Source organism: Elaeis guineensis, chromosome 13 (assembly GCF_000442705.2).
Source record: "Elaeis guineensis isolate ETL-2024a chromosome 13, EG11, whole genome shotgun sequence".
Taxonomy (NCBI): Eukaryota; Viridiplantae; Streptophyta; class Magnoliopsida; order Arecales; family Arecaceae; genus Elaeis; species Elaeis guineensis.
Genome location: NC_026005.2, coordinates 7,558,894 through 7,581,295, shown reverse-complemented (window position 1 = coordinate 7,581,295; position 22,402 = coordinate 7,558,894). Strand labels below are relative to the sequence as shown.

The window sequence follows — 22,402 nt, the reverse complement described above, 5'->3', positions numbered from 1 at the left end:
GGAGGAAATTGGACATTCTTCACATGATAAAGTATTGATTTATGATGGAATTCTTCTTGGTAAGAGGGAAAACCCCGAGCTCATTGGAAACTCGGGGTGAACGGCTATTATAAAACACAGGCAATGTAAGTTAGTATTATTAGGTTTAACCCAGTATCACATTAGCAATTCTTATTCTCTTCTCACTGAACCGACTGCTGATCTGATCCGCCACTCCTCCCACTGCCAGTTAATTCCACCGAACCATCTACAGGTGAACATTCGGAATCAGGCATATGAGTTCCTGGCTTGCCTTCACCCTCTTTATCAGACTGTTCAGAATCTGATTCCGAGTTGCCTGTGTCAAGGACAGCCATGGTCATGTCAAATGGTTTAGAAGACATCGAGGCATTGTCTTGGCTCCAGAATAAAGGCATCCGTTTATCATCTTCCCTCATCCTCTGTGCATAGTCATTGATATTGAAAGCCACTTGGTTATTGCCCCCAAATGCGCATTCTAGTGCATCCATGTTAAAAAGTTCTTCCATGATCTTCTTGGTGCTGTGGTCATCAGAGTACACAAACTTTACTTTTCTGTAAGTCTTTGGCTCTAGAAAGGGTTTCACCACCTGTCACAAATGATTAATGCATCTTTCAAACAAAAGTACATCTACATGCTTGGTACTCTTGATCTGCTAAATACCAAAAAATATATATTTCCATAAACTTGAAAGTCAAAAGTTCTATAATGATGCCCAATTTTTAGAGTGATCAACTTCACCAGGCTGGATCTTTAACAAAAAATCGATAATGGGCTAACAAACTAAACCTATGTAAACAATGCAGGTGTTAGGGCTTAAGATACACCTACTAGTTAGGATCAGGATTATGATTTGTTAAGGGCAAGACTTAGTAATTTCTGTTTTTCCAGATATCTAGAAAATACATGATAGATGGACCATGAGAATGCATGGAATGGTGCATTTGCAGCCTCATGAAAAGTTGCTGGAATCTCCACATGAAGAAAATATTGGTATATGAATCGAAAAGCAAAGAATCATCTGGTTATGAGAGAGAATTATCTACAGTTTCAGCTTAAGATATCAGATGGTAGGTATTGAATAATATATCATAGATTAGCAATACAAACATATCAAAGTATAAAAGTACTTGTATATGGAAACTTGGCAAGCGAGCCAATTCTAGAGCCGTAAGTCATTTTTTTCACTTCTATCTTATGAGGCAAGTTGTACAAAAATGTACTGATGTTTGTAATGTAAAAATGGATACTTACCATCCAGAAAGACTCGAAGAACTTTGGTGGGTTGTACAGAATTGCTAAACCCAGTCTTTCTGGGTAATGATCTTGTAAAACATGAGCTGTTTCCTTCGTTACCTTCACTGATATGTTTGACAGGTTGAATCCATGGAAATCAATAAGCCATACCATCTGTTCCTGCTCAGGTGGAAGGTTTAAAATAGCATTTTCCATACAATATACCAAGTATCTGATCTGTCCTTTTGTTGACTTTGTGTTCTGCAGGTCAATTGAAATTTGAGAAAGTGACATTTGGGCAAGCATAAGCAATGTGAAATTATAGTTTTCATGAAAACAGGTTTCTACTAAACGCAATATGCATATGTGCATTTAGGCTTAGCGAACCATAAGGAGTAGAAACAGATCAAACCTGGCACCCAGGTCTCATGACAAGAATGCTCCTCCCATACTTGTCGAAGTAATTAGTTCTGTAAATTTTTCCTGTCTCAGCTTCATTGGCCACCTCCTCCTAAAAGCAATAGTATTGAAAGGATAAAAAGGATAAAAGGAAAATAAAAAACAGTTAGATACACAATAACAAGCAAATTGTGTTACATTCAAAATGTGACCCCTGTGTACATTATGTGGGATCTTTCTTGGATAGTTTTTGGAAAGATAACTCGAAGAGATAACCGATGCTGCTACAATCGCATAACTCAAAGAATTAAGGCTGCTAATAAAGAACGTAACTAGACATACACTTTGAAGTTTTATATCCTTAACAGTATGGAAGTTGCTAAATTTGCTTAACTCTAAATCAAAAGAAAGAATTCATTTTCTTTTCCAAGACAACTGGTGAAGCAGTTCCTTACATTAAGGTTCATATGTCTGCACATTGAGAGGGGGCAGTGGTCAAGAAAGAAGGATCAAGCATTCGTGCACCAGTTCATTTTTTCATTATACGCCTGCCCCATTTTCAATAACATTTTACATCAGTGCCTATCCTTGGATCATCAATATTTGATACCATTATAAGAAATTCTCATGGATTTCGGGATCCTAGTTCCAATTTACAAGCTGTGAGAATAAACTGAAGACCTAGAGATTGACAAACAAGATAGACAAGCAGATGACTTTCATGGAAACAAGCCCTATTTTTATCTATTAAGAACCACAAGATTGACCAATAAAATTCAGAAACATATAATAAGGAATAATAGAAGTAAATCCAATAAATAAATCTTTAGTGAAGGCAACTTAAGTAGACAATACATAAATTCTCCCATAAACTCACTTTGCTAATCTCTGCCATTGTGCCTATCTCCTCTCCTAAGTTCCCCTGCCCACTGCTGTGTTTGGTTTTTCTTTTATTTTTCATTTCTTTTATTTGGGTCTTCTAGGTCTATACTCCCTTGTGCTTTCATTATCATAATTAAATCTGTTTGGTTCTTACCTCTTTTTTATTATAATTACAATTATTATTATTTTTAAGTAAAAGGGGAAGGCTATTATTGGATTTGGAGTTGGCTATATAGTCTTTAGGAGTGGAACACAAGTTGTATTGCTTGCTATTAACAACTAAGTTTCCATCATATACAAAGTAATTATATATTACATTAACAGGAAGCAGGATACAAACTTACAAAGAAGTATGCAGAACCTTTAGTTTCAAGATCAACTAAACACCTTTCATTCAACATTTAGACGACATAGTTAAAAGATACCACTGTAGTCATTCAACATCAGAAAAATTCTTTTGTATTAGACAAATGATTACATTCTTGGAAATGATGATAAACAAGAATGATTGCACTATAACTTCAGAAATGCAAACTAGTTCTCAAAAGAAAAAAGAAAGAAAAAAGAAAACTTAGCATCTGAGCTTCCATTATAACTGACTTACCCAGCGAATTTCTTCTGGCTTGTACTGAAGGCGCCATTTCAAGGTTTCCTTCAGCATTTTAGTTGCCTTCTTAACATTCCAATTTCTTGCCACAAGATATCTTGCAATTGATGCATCAGAACAATATAAGGATAATTTGTCTGGCAGTGAGCCTAATGATGCTCTTACTATACCAATCTGCAATGGAAACCAAAGAAAAAATCAAAATCAAGAGAAAATGGGATACACCTTTTTTCTCAAAAACAAATCTCTTAAACCTTTATTTGAAGGGATAATGCATTCATTGTACCAACATTCTAAACTTTATAAACAAGAAAGCAACAGAAGAGAGATGGATTACCTTAGCCCTCTGCTCCTCAAATAGAGATTGCTTTTCAGAACCATTTGATGCGGAGTTCACTGAACTCATACTCAAGATTCTGAGGTTCCTGGAAAGAAAAAGCTAAAGAATGTGACATTCATATAAAACTTTTGCCTGCAGGAACAGGCAACCATTAGTCTCTTAAACCTGATGTATAACTGCAATTAATTTAACACAATAACTCCCTTGAGAATTTAACCAAAAGACAAGAATGAGTTAATCAACTGCAGCCAAAAAAACGATAAACACCAAATCACAATACTTGAAGAAAAATACAATGATTTAGTAATAGATAAATCATTTCGCTCTCTGCAAGTTTGACAAAACGAACTTACCTGCATTTTATGTCTTGTTACCTGCCCCAGATACCTGCATTTTATCTCTTTACCTGCCCCAGACTAGTGCACCATATCCATTTCCTTTGTCCACATTTCCTTCTAGTATGTTGATCATGCTTCGATATCATAGCCATCTGTGGTTGAAACCATCTTTCAGCTTCTTTGTACTGAATTATTTTATGCATCATTCCAGTTATTTCACTTACAAACACACTCTATGCACTTAGATCTGTCTCTTTGTCCTGAGTGGGTCACTTCCTCCCAGCTAAAGGCTCTGTCAGCCTATCTTCAAATCACTTCTTGTGCCTTCAAATGATTCCTTAACTCAAACATAAGCATCTAAGTGCAGAAAAAGGGGAAAAGAAAATCAGCCGGGCTTTTATCGGATCTAATAACACAATAAACTGCTCCTACACAAGGCTCCATTTGTTCTTATGGAGATCTCTTCCTGGCTACGAAGAGCCACTAAACTAGCTGATTTGAGTCCAGAAGGGCCATTTTTAGACTTACAAAGAGTTCATCAATTAAGTTATAAATTTTGATCCCCATGGTGCCCAATACTACAATGAGTAGAGACCACTAAAAGCAAATGGTGAAACAAATATACAAACTTCCAGAATGAATGAAAAGAGATGCATAAGGACTCCTGACCTGAGAATAGAATAAACCATAATTGACTTAGAGAAAAACAATCCTTATTAGATAAGAAGTCTTTTTTATTAGATAAGAAGTCTTCAAGGGAACCAAACCCTAGGACTTCCACCTCTGGGTAACTTCCTTTGGTAAGCACTTAGTCGATGCCTGGACTAGTAACCCACAGCTGGCAAGATTTCACCTTTTTTGCCTCATAAGTCTCCAAAACTTTCCTGTCAATCTTCTGAAGTTATTATTTGAACTAAGTTGCTTCAGACAACAAATTATTCATGCATGTCAAGAGGCAGAATGAATGATGAATTCGACTTGCACTGTTGCGCATCAGTATGAGTTGGCGATCATGTTAAGCAAGCAAATAATGCAAAATAGGTAGTTAATTTGCTTCATGAAGATCTGAAGCATTAAATGTTTAGGAGATAATTGAGCTAAGCTAACTTACAAAAGTAAATAATAAAAAGAAGAAGAAGAAGAAGAAGAAGAAGAAGAAATAAATGACAAACCTTCTATTTTCCAGAAAAAAGAGACCCGATAACTATGACACTTCACTGAAAGTGTCTAGCACTTGAGTCTCCCAAAAGAAACGTCAAAAAAAGTTTCCAAGTGTTGGCACTTTTTGCTGATGTGACCAAGACACTTCAGGTTAGAGCGCCTAGTCATACATATCCTACCATGTCCAAATGTTCAAAAATGTCAACACTTTCAAAAACCATAAAAATGGAGATAAATATAACCAAGATGCAGATTCTTAATCAGTTTAACACCTACATAGGAGCTGGTAATATTTTAAGAGTATGGAAATGGGATTCATCTAATGCATTTACTGGGTGATCTTTGTATAAGTTTTCTTAAACAACAGCAAAGTGCATAAAGGATTTCTCCATTTTATGGTTGTCCCATCCCGTTGGAGGTTGACGCTTTACATTGACTGATTGTGAACAACAAATTTCTATTAAGAGAAAACCTTGTTAGATGGAAATGACTAGGAGAACATAGAGATATTTAATATATTCAGGATAAGACTCTAGAGCATATTCTTCTTCACTATCTTATGGTCAAACTAGCTGATGAAATGATGAGCTTTATGCTAAAATTTCAAGAAAGGCAAAGAATAATGCCATCACGGTGGATTTTTGGCTGAGTGCGAAGACTCTGACTAATAATAGACTTGCTTAGGATGCCCTATCTGCCACCCTTATGTAGATATTATAAGAAGGAGAGTAATGTTCACATCTACCCTTGAAACTTTAAAGTTGGCTTCTTTCAAGGCTTCTTATATAATTTAAAGTAAATAACAAACCCACCCTGAGATTTACGTTTATTACACTTAAACCCGATGGTTTAAAAAACTTATACTTATCCCCAATTCAATTAACATCATTAGTATAACTGTTTACAATATGTAAAAGGTTGAACTTAGCCATTTCCAGTTTCCACCTTCCATATATGTCCAGCATCCCCACCATCCCAAACACATGAACTGGTGGTGCATCTCCACCTCCAAGTCACCTACGACCTCACCGCCCATGCCCAAAACCACCTTTGCCTTGACCATCGGTGCAACACCATGGTGATGCTAGGCGCTACCACATCCCACTCCCATGCTGCCACCCACGCTGACCCCCTAGCTGCACCTGCATGGCTGCCATTGCATCCACTTATTGGAGCATCCATCGGCGCCCGCCCTCCCCGAGCCTCCCAATCTCCTGCATCTGCTCCTTCGCCAACCACCACATGTTCGCCTTGGTCGCCGCTACTGCAACAGCATACTCCACCACCCCTTTTCCTTCCTCGAAATATTCTCGAAACCTCGGCACCCTGATTGCCTTCTCCAAGCCCGGGTGCTTGTTGTTGAAGATAGCGATAACAACGGTGGGGGCATCGCTATTGTTCTTCTGGAAGTGGATAAGGCCACGAGGGAAGATGAAGACATCGTCCTTGGTAATGGTCTTGGTGATAACCTTGTTGGCAGTGGTGATGAAGCTGACGTCGAGGATGAAGGTCATCTTGGTGACACAGGGATGAGTGTGCGGAGGGTTGAGCTCATTGGGGGCATAGTCGATGCAGGATATGAAGATGCTGAGGCTGTCGAGCCGTGGGATCTTCTCTACGTTGGCCCCCATCATCAGGGATCTCATACTGTTGTTGGTGGCTCCAAGGAAGACTAATCCTATGAAGAAGTCATCCTTTGTCGTGTCTGCCTTGCAGGCAAACCCCTTCACCTTCATGGCTGTAGCAACTCGATCAACTAGTTATGAAAAAGTCCATATAGACCAAAAAATATGGGGAGGGAGGAGAGAGAGAGAGAGAGAGAGAGAGAGTGGAGGAGGAGGAATGAAGAAAGAAAGAAAACCAAATTGAGCATTAATTAGTGATAATTAGTAAGAAAAAAGACTGAGAATTCTTGCTGATGTAATTGGAATATTTATGTGCCGAGCCATTTTATTATTCATCGATGTACCATATGTAGTAATATTAATGTTGTGTGGGACCTCTTCAGCATCTACCAAACCCTCATACACGCCCTAACTAAGAGAGAGGAAGGGATAAAAGAGAACAGAGAGTGAAGAAAAATAAATCAAAAAAAATTGAAATATGAAAAAAATGAAATAAGAAATGAAATCAAAACATGAAAATGAGGAAGAAGAGGAGAAAACCTTGGACGTGTAGCTGAGGTGTCATGGCCCGGCCCGGCCCATGTAACAAACCCAGCCCACAAAGCCCAAATGAAAAAAAAAAAACAGGGGAAATCGGGAAGAAGACTCCCGATAGGAGTCTTCTTCTCCGATGAAACCGCGGTGATCGGGAGTCCTAGGACCACCAGGAGTCCTAGGACTCTCTATAAAAAGGCTCTCCCCTTCCTTAGAAGCCCTCCACCGATTTTTTTCCCCCCCTCTTCCTCCCTGATTTCTCCGATTGGAGCCGCGGATACTTGTTTCGTGCTCGCCACGATTGCTCGCCGGGGGGGTCACCGAAGGCCGAAGTAAGCTTTCCTCCTCTTACTCTCTTCTTTCTCCTTCTTCCCGTGCCTCTGTGCACGACTGCCGGCGACGGGTGTCGCCGATTTTTGTCGGAGAAGGGACCCCTGTTTGCTCTCTTCTTCCCTTTGGTTTTCCGGTGCCGGCGATCACTACCGACCGCCGGCCTTGCCTCTCCGAACTCGAGAGAGTTGCCCCCCTCTGCCGCCGGCCTTAGTCATGTCGGCCGTGGCCTGAACGGTCGGTCAAGGAAGGGGACCGTCTCCGGTCCCCTGTTTCGGCCAGGAAGGAGCTCGACAGAAAAGAAAAGAAAAAGAAAAAGAGAAAAGAAAGAGAAGAAGAAGAAAGAAAAGAAAAAAAAAAGAAAAAGAAAAATAAAAGAAAAATAAAATAATAATAATATAATAATAATAAATAGGATTTTCTCTCCTCTCTTTCGTGAAGAAAAAGAAAAAAAAAGAAAGAAAAGAAGAAAGAAAAATAAAATAAATTAATTAATAAATAATGATATAAATAATAAAATATGAGAAAGAGAGTTTCTCTCTCTTCCCTCTCTTCCTTCATCCTGAACTAATATTTTCTCTCTCTAGAATTGAACTTTCTCTCTCTACGTTATTTCTCTCTCCTAAGATTTTTAAAATTTTGAGAAGAATGATGATGAATTTAAATGATCCTCATGATGGATTTTTGATCTGTGATCGTCGGACGGTACACCGACATCCACTTTGATCAGATCAGGTATTTTTAGATTTTATTTCTCATGATTTTATTGAATTATCCATATGATAATCATAGCATAATTTGATCTGATCGATCGGATTTGTTGAATCATATTGTCTGAAAAATTCAAGATGAATTTTCTCTCTCTAAAATTTTCTCTCTCTAAAATTTTCTCTCTCTTGATTGATTCTCTCTCTAAAAAGGTTAGTGAATGAAAAAAATTCTTTTAATAGTCCTGATCTGATTCTAATGAAGAACCCTGATCCATGGTTGTCAGACAACGTACTGGCACCCACCTTAATCAGACCATGAATCTTTAGATTTGATCATCCATGATCCCGATCTAGCCATGACTTGATTTGATCATGTTGATTTCACCAATCGAGATATTGGACCAATCGTAATGTTGGATTGTGTCACCTAATCAATTCAAATTGTACCTCATGAATTCTCTCTCCTCTGATTTTCTCTCTCTACTTGATTTTTATGAAATCGATGAAGAAACCTCGATCCTATCATTTCGAATCCGATTTGATCTGATAGTTAAACTTTGGATCGTTTAGGTCCTAATTAGATTTTGATTAGATGAAATTAGATGATCGGACTCAATTTAAACCGTTGAAATATGATATTCGTATTCTTTCTAATTATTGAAATTGATTCTGTATAGGATTGTGGATGTTTGATCATGGGATATCGCGATATGATCTACGAACAGAATTTTTGGAAGAAAATTTATAGAATTATGTAGATTTATTGGAATGCGTTCGAGGTAAGTAATGTTTTATTTTTTTTAGATTTATCGGCAAATTATAATATATTTTTCTGACATGATTTGTGAAACGATACATGAATTGGATGAATGGTATTTTGTTATGAAAATATCTTATTTGAAATGTTACGATGAAACATGATTGAACATATTGATTCCATGATGTATTATATTGATTGATTTCGATACTACATGATTATATATTTTATTATCGAAATTAGAATATGAAACATGATTTATGAAGAATTCTGGTATAAGAACAATATGAATTGACAACCTGACTATGTAAAGGACCCCGCCAATGGAGGCATATACGTTGGCAATTGATTTGTTCTGAGGGTTTACGTCACCAGAGAGACCAGCGACAAACCACCAGAGAGACCAACGGTTCTGAAGGACTTTGCTGCCAGATGATTCGCAGCTCACCGTAAGAAGATACGCGGTGTTATGACCCTGCCACAGGAAAAATATGATCATAGCTCATGGTTGACGAAAAGAATTGAAGAACGAAAAAAATTGAAATCTCGAAAAAAACTTGAATTTTCGAAAAAGAAATGAATTTGGCATGAATTATATTGCATAATTGAAAATTGATTTCGAATTAATGAACTCTATATGCTTATTTTCTATAAATGATTATTTACTTAAATGCCTGATGAAATCTGTTGAGAAGTGATCATTGCTTACTGGGCTGTCTAGCTCATTACCTCCTATTTTACTCTTTTTACAGATGTTGAGGAATTAAGATGATACAAGATATGAATGAAAGAGTGATTAGAAGCAGAATCTCTATACTTTTATTTTCGGTTGAAAGTCTTATTGAATTTGATGTAAGGACTATGAATCATTGTTGAATTTATTGAGACATTAAAGAAAAAAATTTAGATCATTATATTTTGGATTTAAATTATTGACTAATTATTTTGCTCTTATTTTAGAATAGTATGATAAGATGCCTTGCATGCTCATGGGAAGAGTTTTCTATGAGTATGCGACGGTTGTCATGACCCTCGATTCACAATTTCGGATCGGGGACGTGATAATTAATATGGTATCAGAGCGTTAGTAGATGAACTAAGATGTGTATAGAAGGAGTGTTAGTGGATAGACACTAAGGACATTATGGTATAGATCTTTGATGATTGTAGTGGGAGAAATCTTTTTGAACTTTTGGTTAAATATTGAGATTATGTATGAAAGGATCACAAGAGATTATGACATATAGAATTTGAAATATGATGGATGATCTATTGATCATGATATGATTAGTTAGATCTTGATCGAAAGTAATCATAAAAGGATTGACATAAAATTTTATTGTGCATTATGGTTATTAATTTGATCATTGATTATTCAAGTGAATCGTAAGTTCAAATTCGATGTGAGAATAATACTATGATATTACTTCTAGTTGAGAAGTTGATTATTATTGGCAAGATAAAGATTTGACGATAAAATATTGTTCCAGGATGGACTAAGAAAAATCTTTAATGATGCTTGATTGGAATATTTATCGAAATTGAATTTGGTATATGGATTATATATAAAGTGGCATATTAGGATGAATGCATATTTGAGAATATTGCAAAGAAACCTATTTCTTATTGATGAAATCGATTATGAGGTTGTAGAATATTCATCGTACTGGAATCTTTAATCATCATCCTTAGATCTAGATAATAGATCTTATTATGTCTCTTGGAGACTACATGATGTGTATGAAATTTCAATTTAAAGATTTCGTATCTAAGTTGATCAAGAGATTTTCTGATATTATTGTTGAGGTTGCTAATAAAAAATTGATATCTTTAGATTAAGATAAAAGATCTGATTTATATTTATTTCAGATTAAGGGATCCATGTGAATTTACAATTTAGAAATTTTGGATTTAAGAATTGATATGGAGTTCCTTTGCTTTTGTTAACGAGGTCCCTAATTGAATCTACTATTAAATGGAGATTTGATTTTTTTTTTTTTTTGAAGTTTGTATGATTGTTATGAAAGGATATTTGATAGATATTGAAGATCCTGATGATAAAAATTTTAGAAAAAAATAATGATTTGAAATTCTTATATATTCTGATTATGTCCAAATTTGGTGGAGCATCGAAGAATTTTTTATTGATTTGACTTATAAGAATTTTTGGTTTGAAAATTATCGAATTGAATTGATATGAGAATTAAGATTTGATTCATATTGATTATTGTAAATCTATATGATGATTTAAATATGATATTGGACTCAAGGGTTAATCAAGATTATTGTACACCAGTAAAAGTATGAATGAGAATCGAAGGTTAATCTTTGACTTCAATTGAAATTTAAAATTTTAGATCTTTTCTATTGATAAGATAAAAAAATAATTTGATCAAACTTTTTTTTGATGAACCTAAGAAATTTTGATTGTTAGATCCGAATGCGCAGCGGAAGCATGACAATCTGGATTACTTTGAGTAAGTCAGGAATGTTGACCCTTTGAGTTAAAGAATTATGATAGATGATATGATTTGATACAAAAAATTTATTGATATTAGAAAAAATAATATTTTAAAAATTTTAAATTATTTTAGATATCCTAATGTGATTTTTAAAAGTAGTGCTTCCACCTACTATGCTACAAAAATAATTAGCATCCTAATTCTAGGATGAGTGGATCTTTGATTTTTGATTTTAGATTTAGAATATTTAGAGATAAATTTTCTCTATCCTAAAATTGAATTTTACAATTCTCTATTTATTAGAAAAAATTTAAGATTGTTTATTGAATAATAATTTTGATTTTAGATTATTATACTCAAATATTTATCTCCAGAGTATAATAAAATTTGAAGTTAGAACTCTTTTGATCATTATTATTTTTCTGACTGAATGGAAAAGATTAAGGTTATCTATTGATATTGACGATTGTTCTACAAAAGATAAATTAGAGTTATTTATAATTTAATTTGATAATGAATCGATTAATTAAGAGTAGTTAATATTTAGATAAAGCAAATTGATATACTTACTTAGAATAGAGACATTGATTTTGATTATAAGAAAAATATAGTTTTGATTTAGATCAATTTTTGAGTTATTGATTTTTATTATGAAATGACTTAATGATGAAGTTGTATCGAGAATTAAATATCAAAAATTCGAGAATGAGATTGAGATGATAAATCTTCAACCTTTGAAAGTATGAATAAGAGAAAATATTTTTGAATTTTGATTGATTAGGATATCATCAAATGATTCATAGAAGTATGTTTTCCTATCTTATGATGGGTTGAAATTAAGAATAGTTAATATTTTGAAAATAAATAAATGAACGATGATGAATAAAGTTCTTATGCAAAAATAGAGACATTGATTTTCTTCTATTTACAAGAGATAGATTTGATTTTGATCTAGTCATAAGGTATTGAACACTATTTTATAGGAAATGAGATCATAATTTCGAAATCTTGAAATATTGAAAATCTTTGAGATGTTGATCTTGATAAATAAGAAAATGAATGGTTCCGTTTCAGATCAATATTTGATGTATTGACTTTTTCCTTATAAAATGATTTAAAAATAAATTTTATATTAAGAATTAAAACATTGAAATACTTGTGGATGAAATTCAGGTAAGAAACTATGAAGACTCAAGCAAGAAAAATTTTGAGGATGAAATTTCTTTTAGAGGGAAAGAATGTCATGGCCCGGCCTGGCCTATGTAACAAACCCAGCCCATAAAGCCCAAATGAAAAAAAAAATAGGGAAAATCGGGAAGAAGACTCCCGATAGGAGTCTTCTTCTCCGATGAAATCGCGGTGATCGGGAGTCCTAGGACCACCAGGAGTCCTAGGGCTCTCTATAAAAAGGCTCTCCCCTTCCTTAGAAGTCCTCCATCGGTTTTTTTCCCCCTCTCTTCCTCCCTGATTTCTCCGATTGGAGCCGCGGATACTTGTTTCGTGCTCGCCGCGATTGCTCGCCGGCGGGGTCACCGGAGGCCGAAGTAAGCTTTCCTCCTCTTCCTCTCTTCTTTCTCCTTCTTCCCGTGCCTCTGTGCATGACTGCCGGCAACGGGTGTCGTCGATTTTTGTCGGAGAAGGGACCCCTGTTTGCTCTCTTCTTCCTTTTGGTTTTCCGGCGTCGGCGATCACTACCGACCGCCGGCCTTGCCTCTCCGAACTCGAGAGAGTTGCCCCCCTCTACCGCCGGCCTTCGCCGTGTCGGCCGTGGCCTGAACGGCCGGTCAAGGGAGGGGACCTGCCGGTCCCCTGTTTCGGCTAGGAAGGAGCCCGAGAGAAAAGAAAAGAAAAAGAAAAAGAAAAAGAGAAAAGAAAAGAAAGAGAAGAAGAAGAAAGAAAAGAAAAAAAAAAAAGAAAAAGAAAAAAAAATAATATAATAATAATAAATAAGATTTTCTCTCCTCTCTCTTTCGGGAAGAAAAAAAAAGAAAGAAAAGAAGAAAGAAAAATAAAATAAATTAATTAATAAATAATGATATAAATAATAAAATATGAGAAAGAGAGTTTCTCTCTCTTCTCTCTCTTCCTTCAACCTGAACTAGTATTTTCTCTCTCTAAAATTGAACTTTCTCTCTCCTAAGATTTTTAGAATTTTGAGAAGAATGATGATGAATTTAAATGATCCTCATGATGAATTTTTGATCTGTGATCGTCGGACGGTACACCGACATCCACTTTGATCAGATCAGGTATTTTTAGATTTTATTTCTCATGATTTTATTGAATTATCCATATGATAATCTTAGCATGATTTGATCTGATCGATCGGATTTGTTGAATCATATTGTCTGAAGAATTCAAGATGAGTTTTCTCTCTCTAAAATTTTCTCTCTCTAAAATATTCTCTCTCTTGATTGATTCTCTCTCTAAAAAGGTTAGTGAATGAAGAAATTTCTTTTAATAGTCCTGATCTGATTCTAATGAAGAATCCTGATCCATGATTGTCAGACAGTGTACTGGCACCCACCTTAATCAGACCATGAATTTTTAGATTTGATCATCCATGATCCCGATCTAGCCATGACTTGATTTGATCATGTTGATTTCACCAATCGAGATATTGGACCAATCATAATGTTGGATTGTGTCACCTAATCAATTCGAATTGTACCTCATGAATTTTCTCTCCTCTGATTTTTTCTCTCTACTTGATTTTTATGAAATCGATGAAGAAACCTCGATCCTATCACTTCGAATTCGATTTGATCTGATAGTCAAACTTTGGATCGTTTAGGTCCTAATTAGATTTTGATTAGTTGAAATTAGATGATCGGACCCAATCTAAACCGTTGAAATATGGTATTCGTATTCTTTCTAATTATTGAAATTGATTCTATATAGGATTGTGGATGTTTGATCATGGGATATCGCGATATGATCTACGAACAGAATTTTTTGAAAAAAATTTATAGAATTATGTGGATTTATTGGAATGCGTTCGAGGTAAGTAATGTTTTATTTTTTCTAGATTTATCGATAAATTATAATGTATTTTTTTGACATGATTTGTGAAACGATGCATGAATTGGATGAATGGTATTTTGTTATGGAAATATCTTATTCGAAATGTTATGATGAAGCATGATTAAACATATTGATTCCATGATGCATTATATTGATTGATTTCGATACTACATGATTATATATTTTATTATCAAAATTAGAATATGAAACATGATTTATGAAGAATTCTGATATAAGAACAATATGAATTGACAACCTGACTATGTAAAGGACCCCGCCAATGGGGGCATATACGTTGGCAATTGATTTGTCCTGAGGGTTTACGTCGCCAGAGAGACCAGCGACAAACCGTCAGAGAGACCAGTGGTTCTGAAGGACTTTGCTGCCAGATGATTCGCAGCTCACCGCAAGAAGATACGCGGTGTTATGACCCTGCCACAGGAAAAATGTGATCATAGCTCATGGTTGACGAAAGAAATTGAAATCTCGAAAAAAATTTGAATTTTCGAAAAAGAAATGAATTTGGCATGAATTATATTACATAATTGAAAATTGATTTCGAATTAATGAACTCTATATGCTTATTTTCTATAAATGATTATTTACTTAAATGCCTGATGAAATCTGTTGAGAAGTGATCATTGCTTACTGGACTGTCTAGCTCATTACCTCCTATTTTACTGTTTTTACAGATGTTGAAGAATTAAGATGATACAAGATATGAATGGAAGAGTGATCAGAAGTAGAATCTCTATACTTTTATTTTCGATTGAAAGTCTTATTGAATTTGATGTAAAGACTATGAATCATTGTTGAATTTATTGAGATATTAAAAAAAAAAATTTAATTCGTTATATTTTGGATTTAAATTATTGACTAATTATTTCACTCTTATTTTGAGATAGTATGATAAGATGCCTTGCATGTTCATGGGAAGAGTTTTCTATGAGTATGCGGCGGTTGTCATGACCCTCGATTCACAATCTTGGGTCGGGGGCGTGACATGAGGTGACGACATAGGCAGCTTTTTAAGCATGATTAATGCAAGATTGAGTGATTCAGAGTGAGAAATTTGAGGGAGATGGGAGGTGCTCCTCTCGCCTACACTGTTAACCGCCATGGCATCCAAAGCTAGGACTCCATCGCCATGGAGGTCCAGGCCTAGAGCTCCTTCACACACATCTTTACCCCACAGAGCTGCTGCCAATGCTATTGCAATCTTCAACACCACTTCGCTACTAGGATCGATGGCGGTGACGATGATGACAACAACAACAGTGCCGCCGCTGGTGGTGATGAGTCAGCAACGATAGAAGTCTCCTGGCTTGAGGAGCTCTGAAAGCTTCACATGATCGAGCTCCAGTGGGAGGTTGAATGATGCGATCTTTTGATCGTGTAAAGAAATCCATCCCTCAACTTCCTTCTATTTTTACATGTCTTTTTGGCCAACTTTTTATGTATTGTTGGATAGGTATTCAATGGTTTTGGATTTAAGACATTTAAAATATTGTATCTTAGTAATGCATTTTAGTATTCCTAGTTTCCTAGTTTAATATTGTTCTAATGGGAATAGTTAGTTTGTCTTTTAGTAGAAGTCCGATCTTGACAAGTTCACATAGTGTTTAAGGTTATTTTCATCATTTTCTAAATTTTTTTTTTGATAAGGCAGTACATTCATACTATTCTGGTATGAACATAACCAAAAAAAATAAAAAATAAAATATCGCGAAAACCACATGGTATAATGGATATATCAGTCCAGATCACATCCCCCGAATGCTCTACCACAAAAGTAGCAACTCAATTTGCTACGGTGTTGGCCTCCCTATAGACATGCCTGGCACATATGATGGCGACCCCTCTCAGCAGCGTTGCAATATCCCTCAAAAGTGGGTGAGCAGCATCCTCTGTATCCCGTATCTGAATTCATTTGACCATCGTGGCAGAGTCACCCTCAACAATAAGCCGGTCTACCCTAAGAGCCAACCTCGCAAAGGCAATACTAGCCCATGCTGCTCGTAGCTCCGCCCCTGGGACCATAGTATCCACCAGGTAGCTCCTGCCCGCCACCAGTGGTCTCGAATCTGGGCCACGAATCACAAATCCCGCTCTCCCTCTCGAGCCAGATACACTGCCATTAAAATTGATCTTAAAGAATGTTGAGGATGGAGGCTCCCAAGAGATAAACACCCGATGGATCACTCGACGAGCCCAGTGGGAGTCCCAGCAATCCGCCATCCTCAAGACCGAATTTGATATAATATTTGGGTCTAACGATTTGACTAACATTCCATCAAGTCATGGGTTAAAGTGTCACATAAAAATAAATCTCAGGGAGGTAAGCGTATTTTTTTCAAACTATTGGATGTAAGTGTAATTTAACCCTAATCTCAAAAAAAAATTTATAATTTATCATATAATTTAATATTATTTTCCTTCTTTAGTAAGACTATCAGAGTTTTGACCAAATTAGAAGAGGAAGAAACCATCTTTTTCCCATGAAGTTTGCTGGGACCGTCTTCAGATGAAAAATGATTGTTCCAGGTTCGTCATCTCGGTACAGAACCCTATACTGGTAAAATTCTATTATAGTATCGGTATGCGGTTTGGTATGGTATGATAATGTCGGTATAGGATGGTACGCCATTCTGATATGATACGCCCTACATCGTTTGATATGGGGTGGTATAGCAAACAATGAATTGTTCATATTGACCCTCTTGCTAACAAGACCCTAAGAGGCAGTCCCTGACATTGTATTAATTATTGTTCCCTGGGTTTTGGCATGGTATGTTGGTGTTTTTTATATATTCAAGCTTAATATATATATATATATATATATAAAAGGAAAAGCCAAGCTAAATATGTTGAAGAGCCAACCCAAACAGTAGCCGACTCAATAAATAAACTATAGGCTTTAGCTCAGCTTGAGAATAAGCTCATTTGAATGATGCACGAGCCAAATATGAATACATAATTGTAACCTGAGCTGAATTTGAGCTCTTATCGAGCCTGGCCCCTTGATGTAGCTGACCAAACCCAAATATTGCAAAGATCAGCTGCCTTGACATGATACAGCCAATAACCATACAGGTATCTACATCCCACCCACAACACACAATTTCCTCTTACTGCTTTATTACACATGTATGCATTTATCCAAACACAATCATGCCTTCGTATGAAACAATCAGCACATGATTTCACCATTAATTAAAACATTCCACACATCATCAAGAAGTAATCATAGGCCATGATATGGGGTAAGAGAATCTCATAGGTCAATTTTGAAATATTATCTGAAAGGACATACTCAAACATAACTCAAATAAAGTTCCCCAGAAGAGATGGAACCTTCTCTGAACTTTAGCTACTTGATCAAAGTGATGCTGACTGTATTGTCCTTTATACAACCAAGTCAGGGAAAATAGGTTATGCCCCATTTTCACCCTTAAATGTGGTTGAGGCTGTTTTGGAGATACAACCAGGTCCACAGTTCTCAGACTTTTCAATGTACAAGATGTTGCCTAAGTCTAAACGAAAGAGCCTCTTTAATATAACCCATCCTTGGAGTCAATAAAATATGGAAATTTCTACAAATCATCAGCGGAATGATGTAAAGATAAGGCTTTGAACTTTTCCAATGATGGAAGCTCCCTAGAAACATACAGACTTCCAAAAGTTTTTAGTGGTTCTAAAAAGATTGGACAGAAAGTGGGCATTGTTGTGCATATCTAAGAAGCACTTCATGTCACTTCTTCTTGGGATGGAACCTCTATCACCTATCCCTGCACCTTATGGTACCATGCAATGTCATGGTTATAAACAGGCAAATCATGAAGAATCAAGCAAAACCCCCCACCCCCTGCGGGAAAGAAAAGTTTGCTAAAGAGAAAGGATACTTTTGTTACTGAGTACATGCAATAATTTGTTTATACTTCATACAAGAAAATGAACAACAGCCATCTATAGTTGCAGACAAGAATGGCCAAACTATGCCAAATCAGCTAGTTCAAAGTATATCAAACCAGACCAGTCATAGACCAACATGGTTCAGCTTAAATTTCAAAACGACCGAGATGAGGGCTGGTTTGGGCTTCTTCCCCGCACCGCCGCCGCCCCCCCCCCCCCCCCCCCCCCCCCACTCCCCTTCTCTCACTTTGAGAGTTAGGGTTAGGGCTTCCCTTAGCCTCCCAACTCCCTCCCTCCCTCTCTCTAGCTCTGAAGGTTAGGATTTGGGTGATTTTTGGCCCTCCCCCTCCCTCCCTCCCTTCCTCTGTCCCCCCCTCTCTCTCTTCCTATTTTTGATAACACCATAATGATATTGTATGGACCCGTACAATACCGAACCAGTATGACCTTTAGTACCCGTTCAGTGAACCTTGATCATAGACGTATCATCCTTTACTTGTTCATAGGATATATATTAGTAAGGTGAGCCATGCTTCAAAGTTGCTACTAGAAAGATTGGGAATAATTTCCAAAATATTAATTTCATTGATTCAGGGTCAATCTCCTCCTTTACCATTAAAACCCATCGAATGCTACTCCTTTTACATACAAATTGCAGCCATGTATCTAAAGTGGTTCTGCACTCTATCATAACATCATATTTGATTTCATATGCCATCTACAAAGCATGGATACTTCAGATCACATATTGCCATATTGGATATTGATAGTCATTGGATGCTTCTAGGATAATTATGTTATGCATCATATTTGTCAAAACTGAAAAAAAATGCTCTGGATATTTCCCACATGCACCCAATATGCTTTCAAGATGAGGAAGAGGTTCTTCGCTTTTTTTTTTTTTTAAAAAAAATGTTAACTTTTAATGATGGATGGTCAATTTTGGAGTTTGTGATGTTGATATTAAAAGTATGGAGTATGTATTATGGTGTATGAATTTGCACGATGACTAGATGATGAGTTTTTGGAAGTTGATGCTGACATATAAAACTTTGCTATTTTGATGGTCTACTATGCTTTACAGATACTCTTTTACACTCACTTATATATAAAAATATATATGTTGTCACATTCTAGCCATATCATATCCTACTTTTCCAAAAGTTGTCATACCTATGTATTGGTAATAGTGTCATATCCATATACCATACCCAAGTCTGTGCTTCCTAGCATGCCATGCACTTCTGCAAACTTCTGCTACCTGCACCTTCTTATAAGCCGCATAAACCACATAAATGGTGGATTACGATCTTGCCCCATATCAACCAAACAGAATAAATATTGCATACAATTGCACACATAGCATTCTGGTGTCCTTGTTATTTTCCTTCTTTTTGCTCTGAGAATAGGGCAGAAGGAAACTGAGCCAAAATTGGGGTGAGGGAAAGATTCAATCCAGGTCACAGGCATCGGGAGCCCAATACACGGCCAATCAAGCCACTTGGCAACCTCCATGCACATATTAAACTTTCTTAACTAAGATATTCTTTTGTCCACCCAAAACTCCATTGACACAATAAATCATGCAGTTCTCCTTCGCTGCATGATTTACAGCCATTGCTGAGCAAATATCAAAAATCTGCTTATTTCTAGTCAAACAGACAGCAAAAGCCACATGGAACCCATAGTCAACATCTTGACCGCAAGCCACTAATTCAACACTATTCTCTACCGATTCCGCTACCGACGGAAAAAATTGGTATCCAGAACACAAATTTATATCCAAAGGCATCAATTCAATGCTGTCAACAAACTAATCTAACGGATCAGCGCAACACCATTTTCCAATATTATTCAATCACACGCTTAATCGGATGAGCGAAATTAATCACAGAACGCAACAAATTTTTCTCCAAATGACATTAAACAAAAGTAGATCAAAGATCGTAATCCACACCCATCACAAAAATCGACCAACATCCATAAAAAAGATGGCAACTTTCCTTCATTAACCAATAAAACGAACTATTCGAAATCGCCAAATTGGGTTCCCCAGATTCCGGGAGCCCAAACATCTATTCTTGTCAAAGACAACGACTCGATTCCCGATGGAATCCAGAGAGGCGAGAAGCAGATCGCACGCGCACGATCAGCAAGAGCAAATGAGGGCGGTGCTAACGCGAGAGGAGTGGCTTACCTCCGGCGAATATGGCGGCGGAAGACAGGGGAGACGCGATCCGATCTGCGGAACGGCCGCCGAGGGAAGAGGTCTCAGGTGAAGGCTGTCCAAACTCCAAAGCAAGACACGGTGAGAGAGGGGAGTCGGTTAATAAGGAAGAAATAAAACGAAATGGAAGTGAGGGCCCACCACTTGGACGGTAGAGCTTTCTATAATGGGGGTGATGGCCAGAGTGTGGCGGGGCCCACCTAAGTTACATGTACCTGGTCGTCTAGATCGAACATGATGTGAGGTGGATTACATGGAAAATTAGCTGGCGTCCGTCACTGTAAGGTTCAGGAAACACTCCAAGCTCCCAGCAGCTTGGAAATGGTTCACTATGTTAAGAATGATTACTTCACTGTCATTTTTTGGATTTTAGAGATCCGACATCATCGGAGTTCTTCCCTACTTCGATATAAAATGTTTCATCTCATCTTTTCTGTCGAGTTCTTACACCTACAATATATGTTTAGAAAGACTAATCGAGTAGCTGATTGGCTTGCTGATTTTGATTCATCATTAGATCTTCAGGCTGGATCATCTATTCCTTCAGATCTCTCTCTTGGTTTAGCCTCTGATGATTCAGTCATTTGTTTTCTTCGTTTTCGATTGCCTTGGTCCTTATTTTCTGGTATCTTTCTATTCCCCTTCAATTGTCACAGTACCAAAAATAGATTCATGAAACACTAAGTTTTTGGAGCATGCATTATAATTGATTGTGTGTGGATCCTTTTGTATAAAAAACAAAGGGGTTTAATAAGCTCGAATTTAATCCATAATTATTTAAGTTGGACCCAAGTTAAACATGACACTCATGTTGATGGATCATATGAGGTCTTATCTTTTAATTTTAACCAAGTTAAACAAAGTCCTTGAAGAATTGAGCTCATTGATCAAACTAAAAAAAGACTAAATAGCTCCAAAAATCAGACTTAGCAGGTTTGAAATCAGTTAACTTGAGAAGAAGACAACGTGATCTAACTTATCAAGTTAATGAGTGAAATCTAGGTCTAAATTCTGGGCAAATTATGTAGGGCAGTCAAAACAAGTTGTACTGGAAATTAAAATTACCTTGAGCTTTAGCATGAAGCATGTTTCTCACTTTAGGGCAAATTGCAATCCAACAATTGAGATTGGTACATTAGGTTGGAAGTAAGAGAGGGCGCAGGAGGAGAGAGAGAAGAAGAGGACAAGAAGGGGAGGGAGGATTTAGGGAGGCCTTAATACCACATGGAGGAAAAATATCTCACTAGATCTTTTTTTCACTCTTCTTGCAAGAATGGGCTAGAAATATTCCGTTGATATAAGCTAGACTAGACCTTTTATTTTGCAATATTAGAAACCTTATTTTCAATTTCAAAAGGATCCTATGGGGTTATCCAAAGAAGCCATAGGACATGTTTATGTTCTTAGCTTTCCACGTCGGTCAATTTGTATAAGCAATAAAACTTTCTTGGAATTTTATCATCAGTGTTAGATCATTGAGTCAGCAGCTCGTGAGTACAACCAGCGGTCCAGGACACTTGGGCTCCTAACATGATATATGGATTGTTCAAGTCTTGATGATATCCTTAGGCAAGGAGATGAGTCTTTCTTTTTCCCTTTCAGTTTGAGCAAAACAATTTCTTGATAAACAGACAACAGAAAAACCTTATTACAAAAACAAAAGTTTAGAACCTTCAAGTAATTGGAGAAATGATATGAGCATGCATATTATTCAGCAAGAAGATGTTAGTGCAAACGTCTTCTAAATCTAATTCAGAAATTTTATAAGTAAATAATTGTGCAGAATCAACCAACCACATGAACAATATAGTTTTATATGATGGAAAAGGTTATGCCACA

At 36.5% G+C, this 22,402-nt stretch overlaps 1 protein-coding gene across 1 annotated transcript; it reads right to left on the bottom strand.

Annotated features, from left to right (window-relative positions):
• Window positions 1–20,690, bottom strand: LOC105056871 (uncharacterized). Its single transcript, XM_010939212.4, has 6 exons — window positions 20,534–20,690; window positions 3,481–3,568; window positions 3,141–3,317; window positions 1,668–1,766; window positions 1,274–1,516; window positions 1–608 (listed from the first exon to the last, which is right to left on the bottom strand). The coding sequence occupies exons 2-6, from the start codon at window positions 3,547–3,549 to the stop codon at window positions 183–185; spliced, it is 1,014 nt and encodes a 337-aa protein (XP_010937514.1). The 5' UTR covers window positions 3,550–3,568; window positions 20,534–20,690; the 3' UTR covers window positions 1–182.
• Between the last annotated feature and the right edge of the window lie 1,712 nt (window positions 20,691–22,402).

What these genes read in the sequence shown, in the direction of transcription:
- LOC105056871 (XM_010939212.4), bottom strand. Translation starts at nt 3,549, where the DNA reads ATGAGTTCAGTGAACTCCGCATCAAATGGTTCTGAAAAGCAATCTCTA. An exon ending in AGCCAGAAGAAATTCGCTGG is followed by an intron (nt 1,767 to 3,140) that starts GTAAGTCAGTTA and finishes TATTGCTTTTAG; the next exon opens with GAGGAGGTGGCCAATGAAGC. An exon ending in TCTTCGAGTCTTTCTGGATG is followed by an intron (nt 609 to 1,273) that starts GTAAGTATCCAT and finishes CATTTGTGACAG; the next exon opens with GTGGTGAAACCCTTTCTAGA.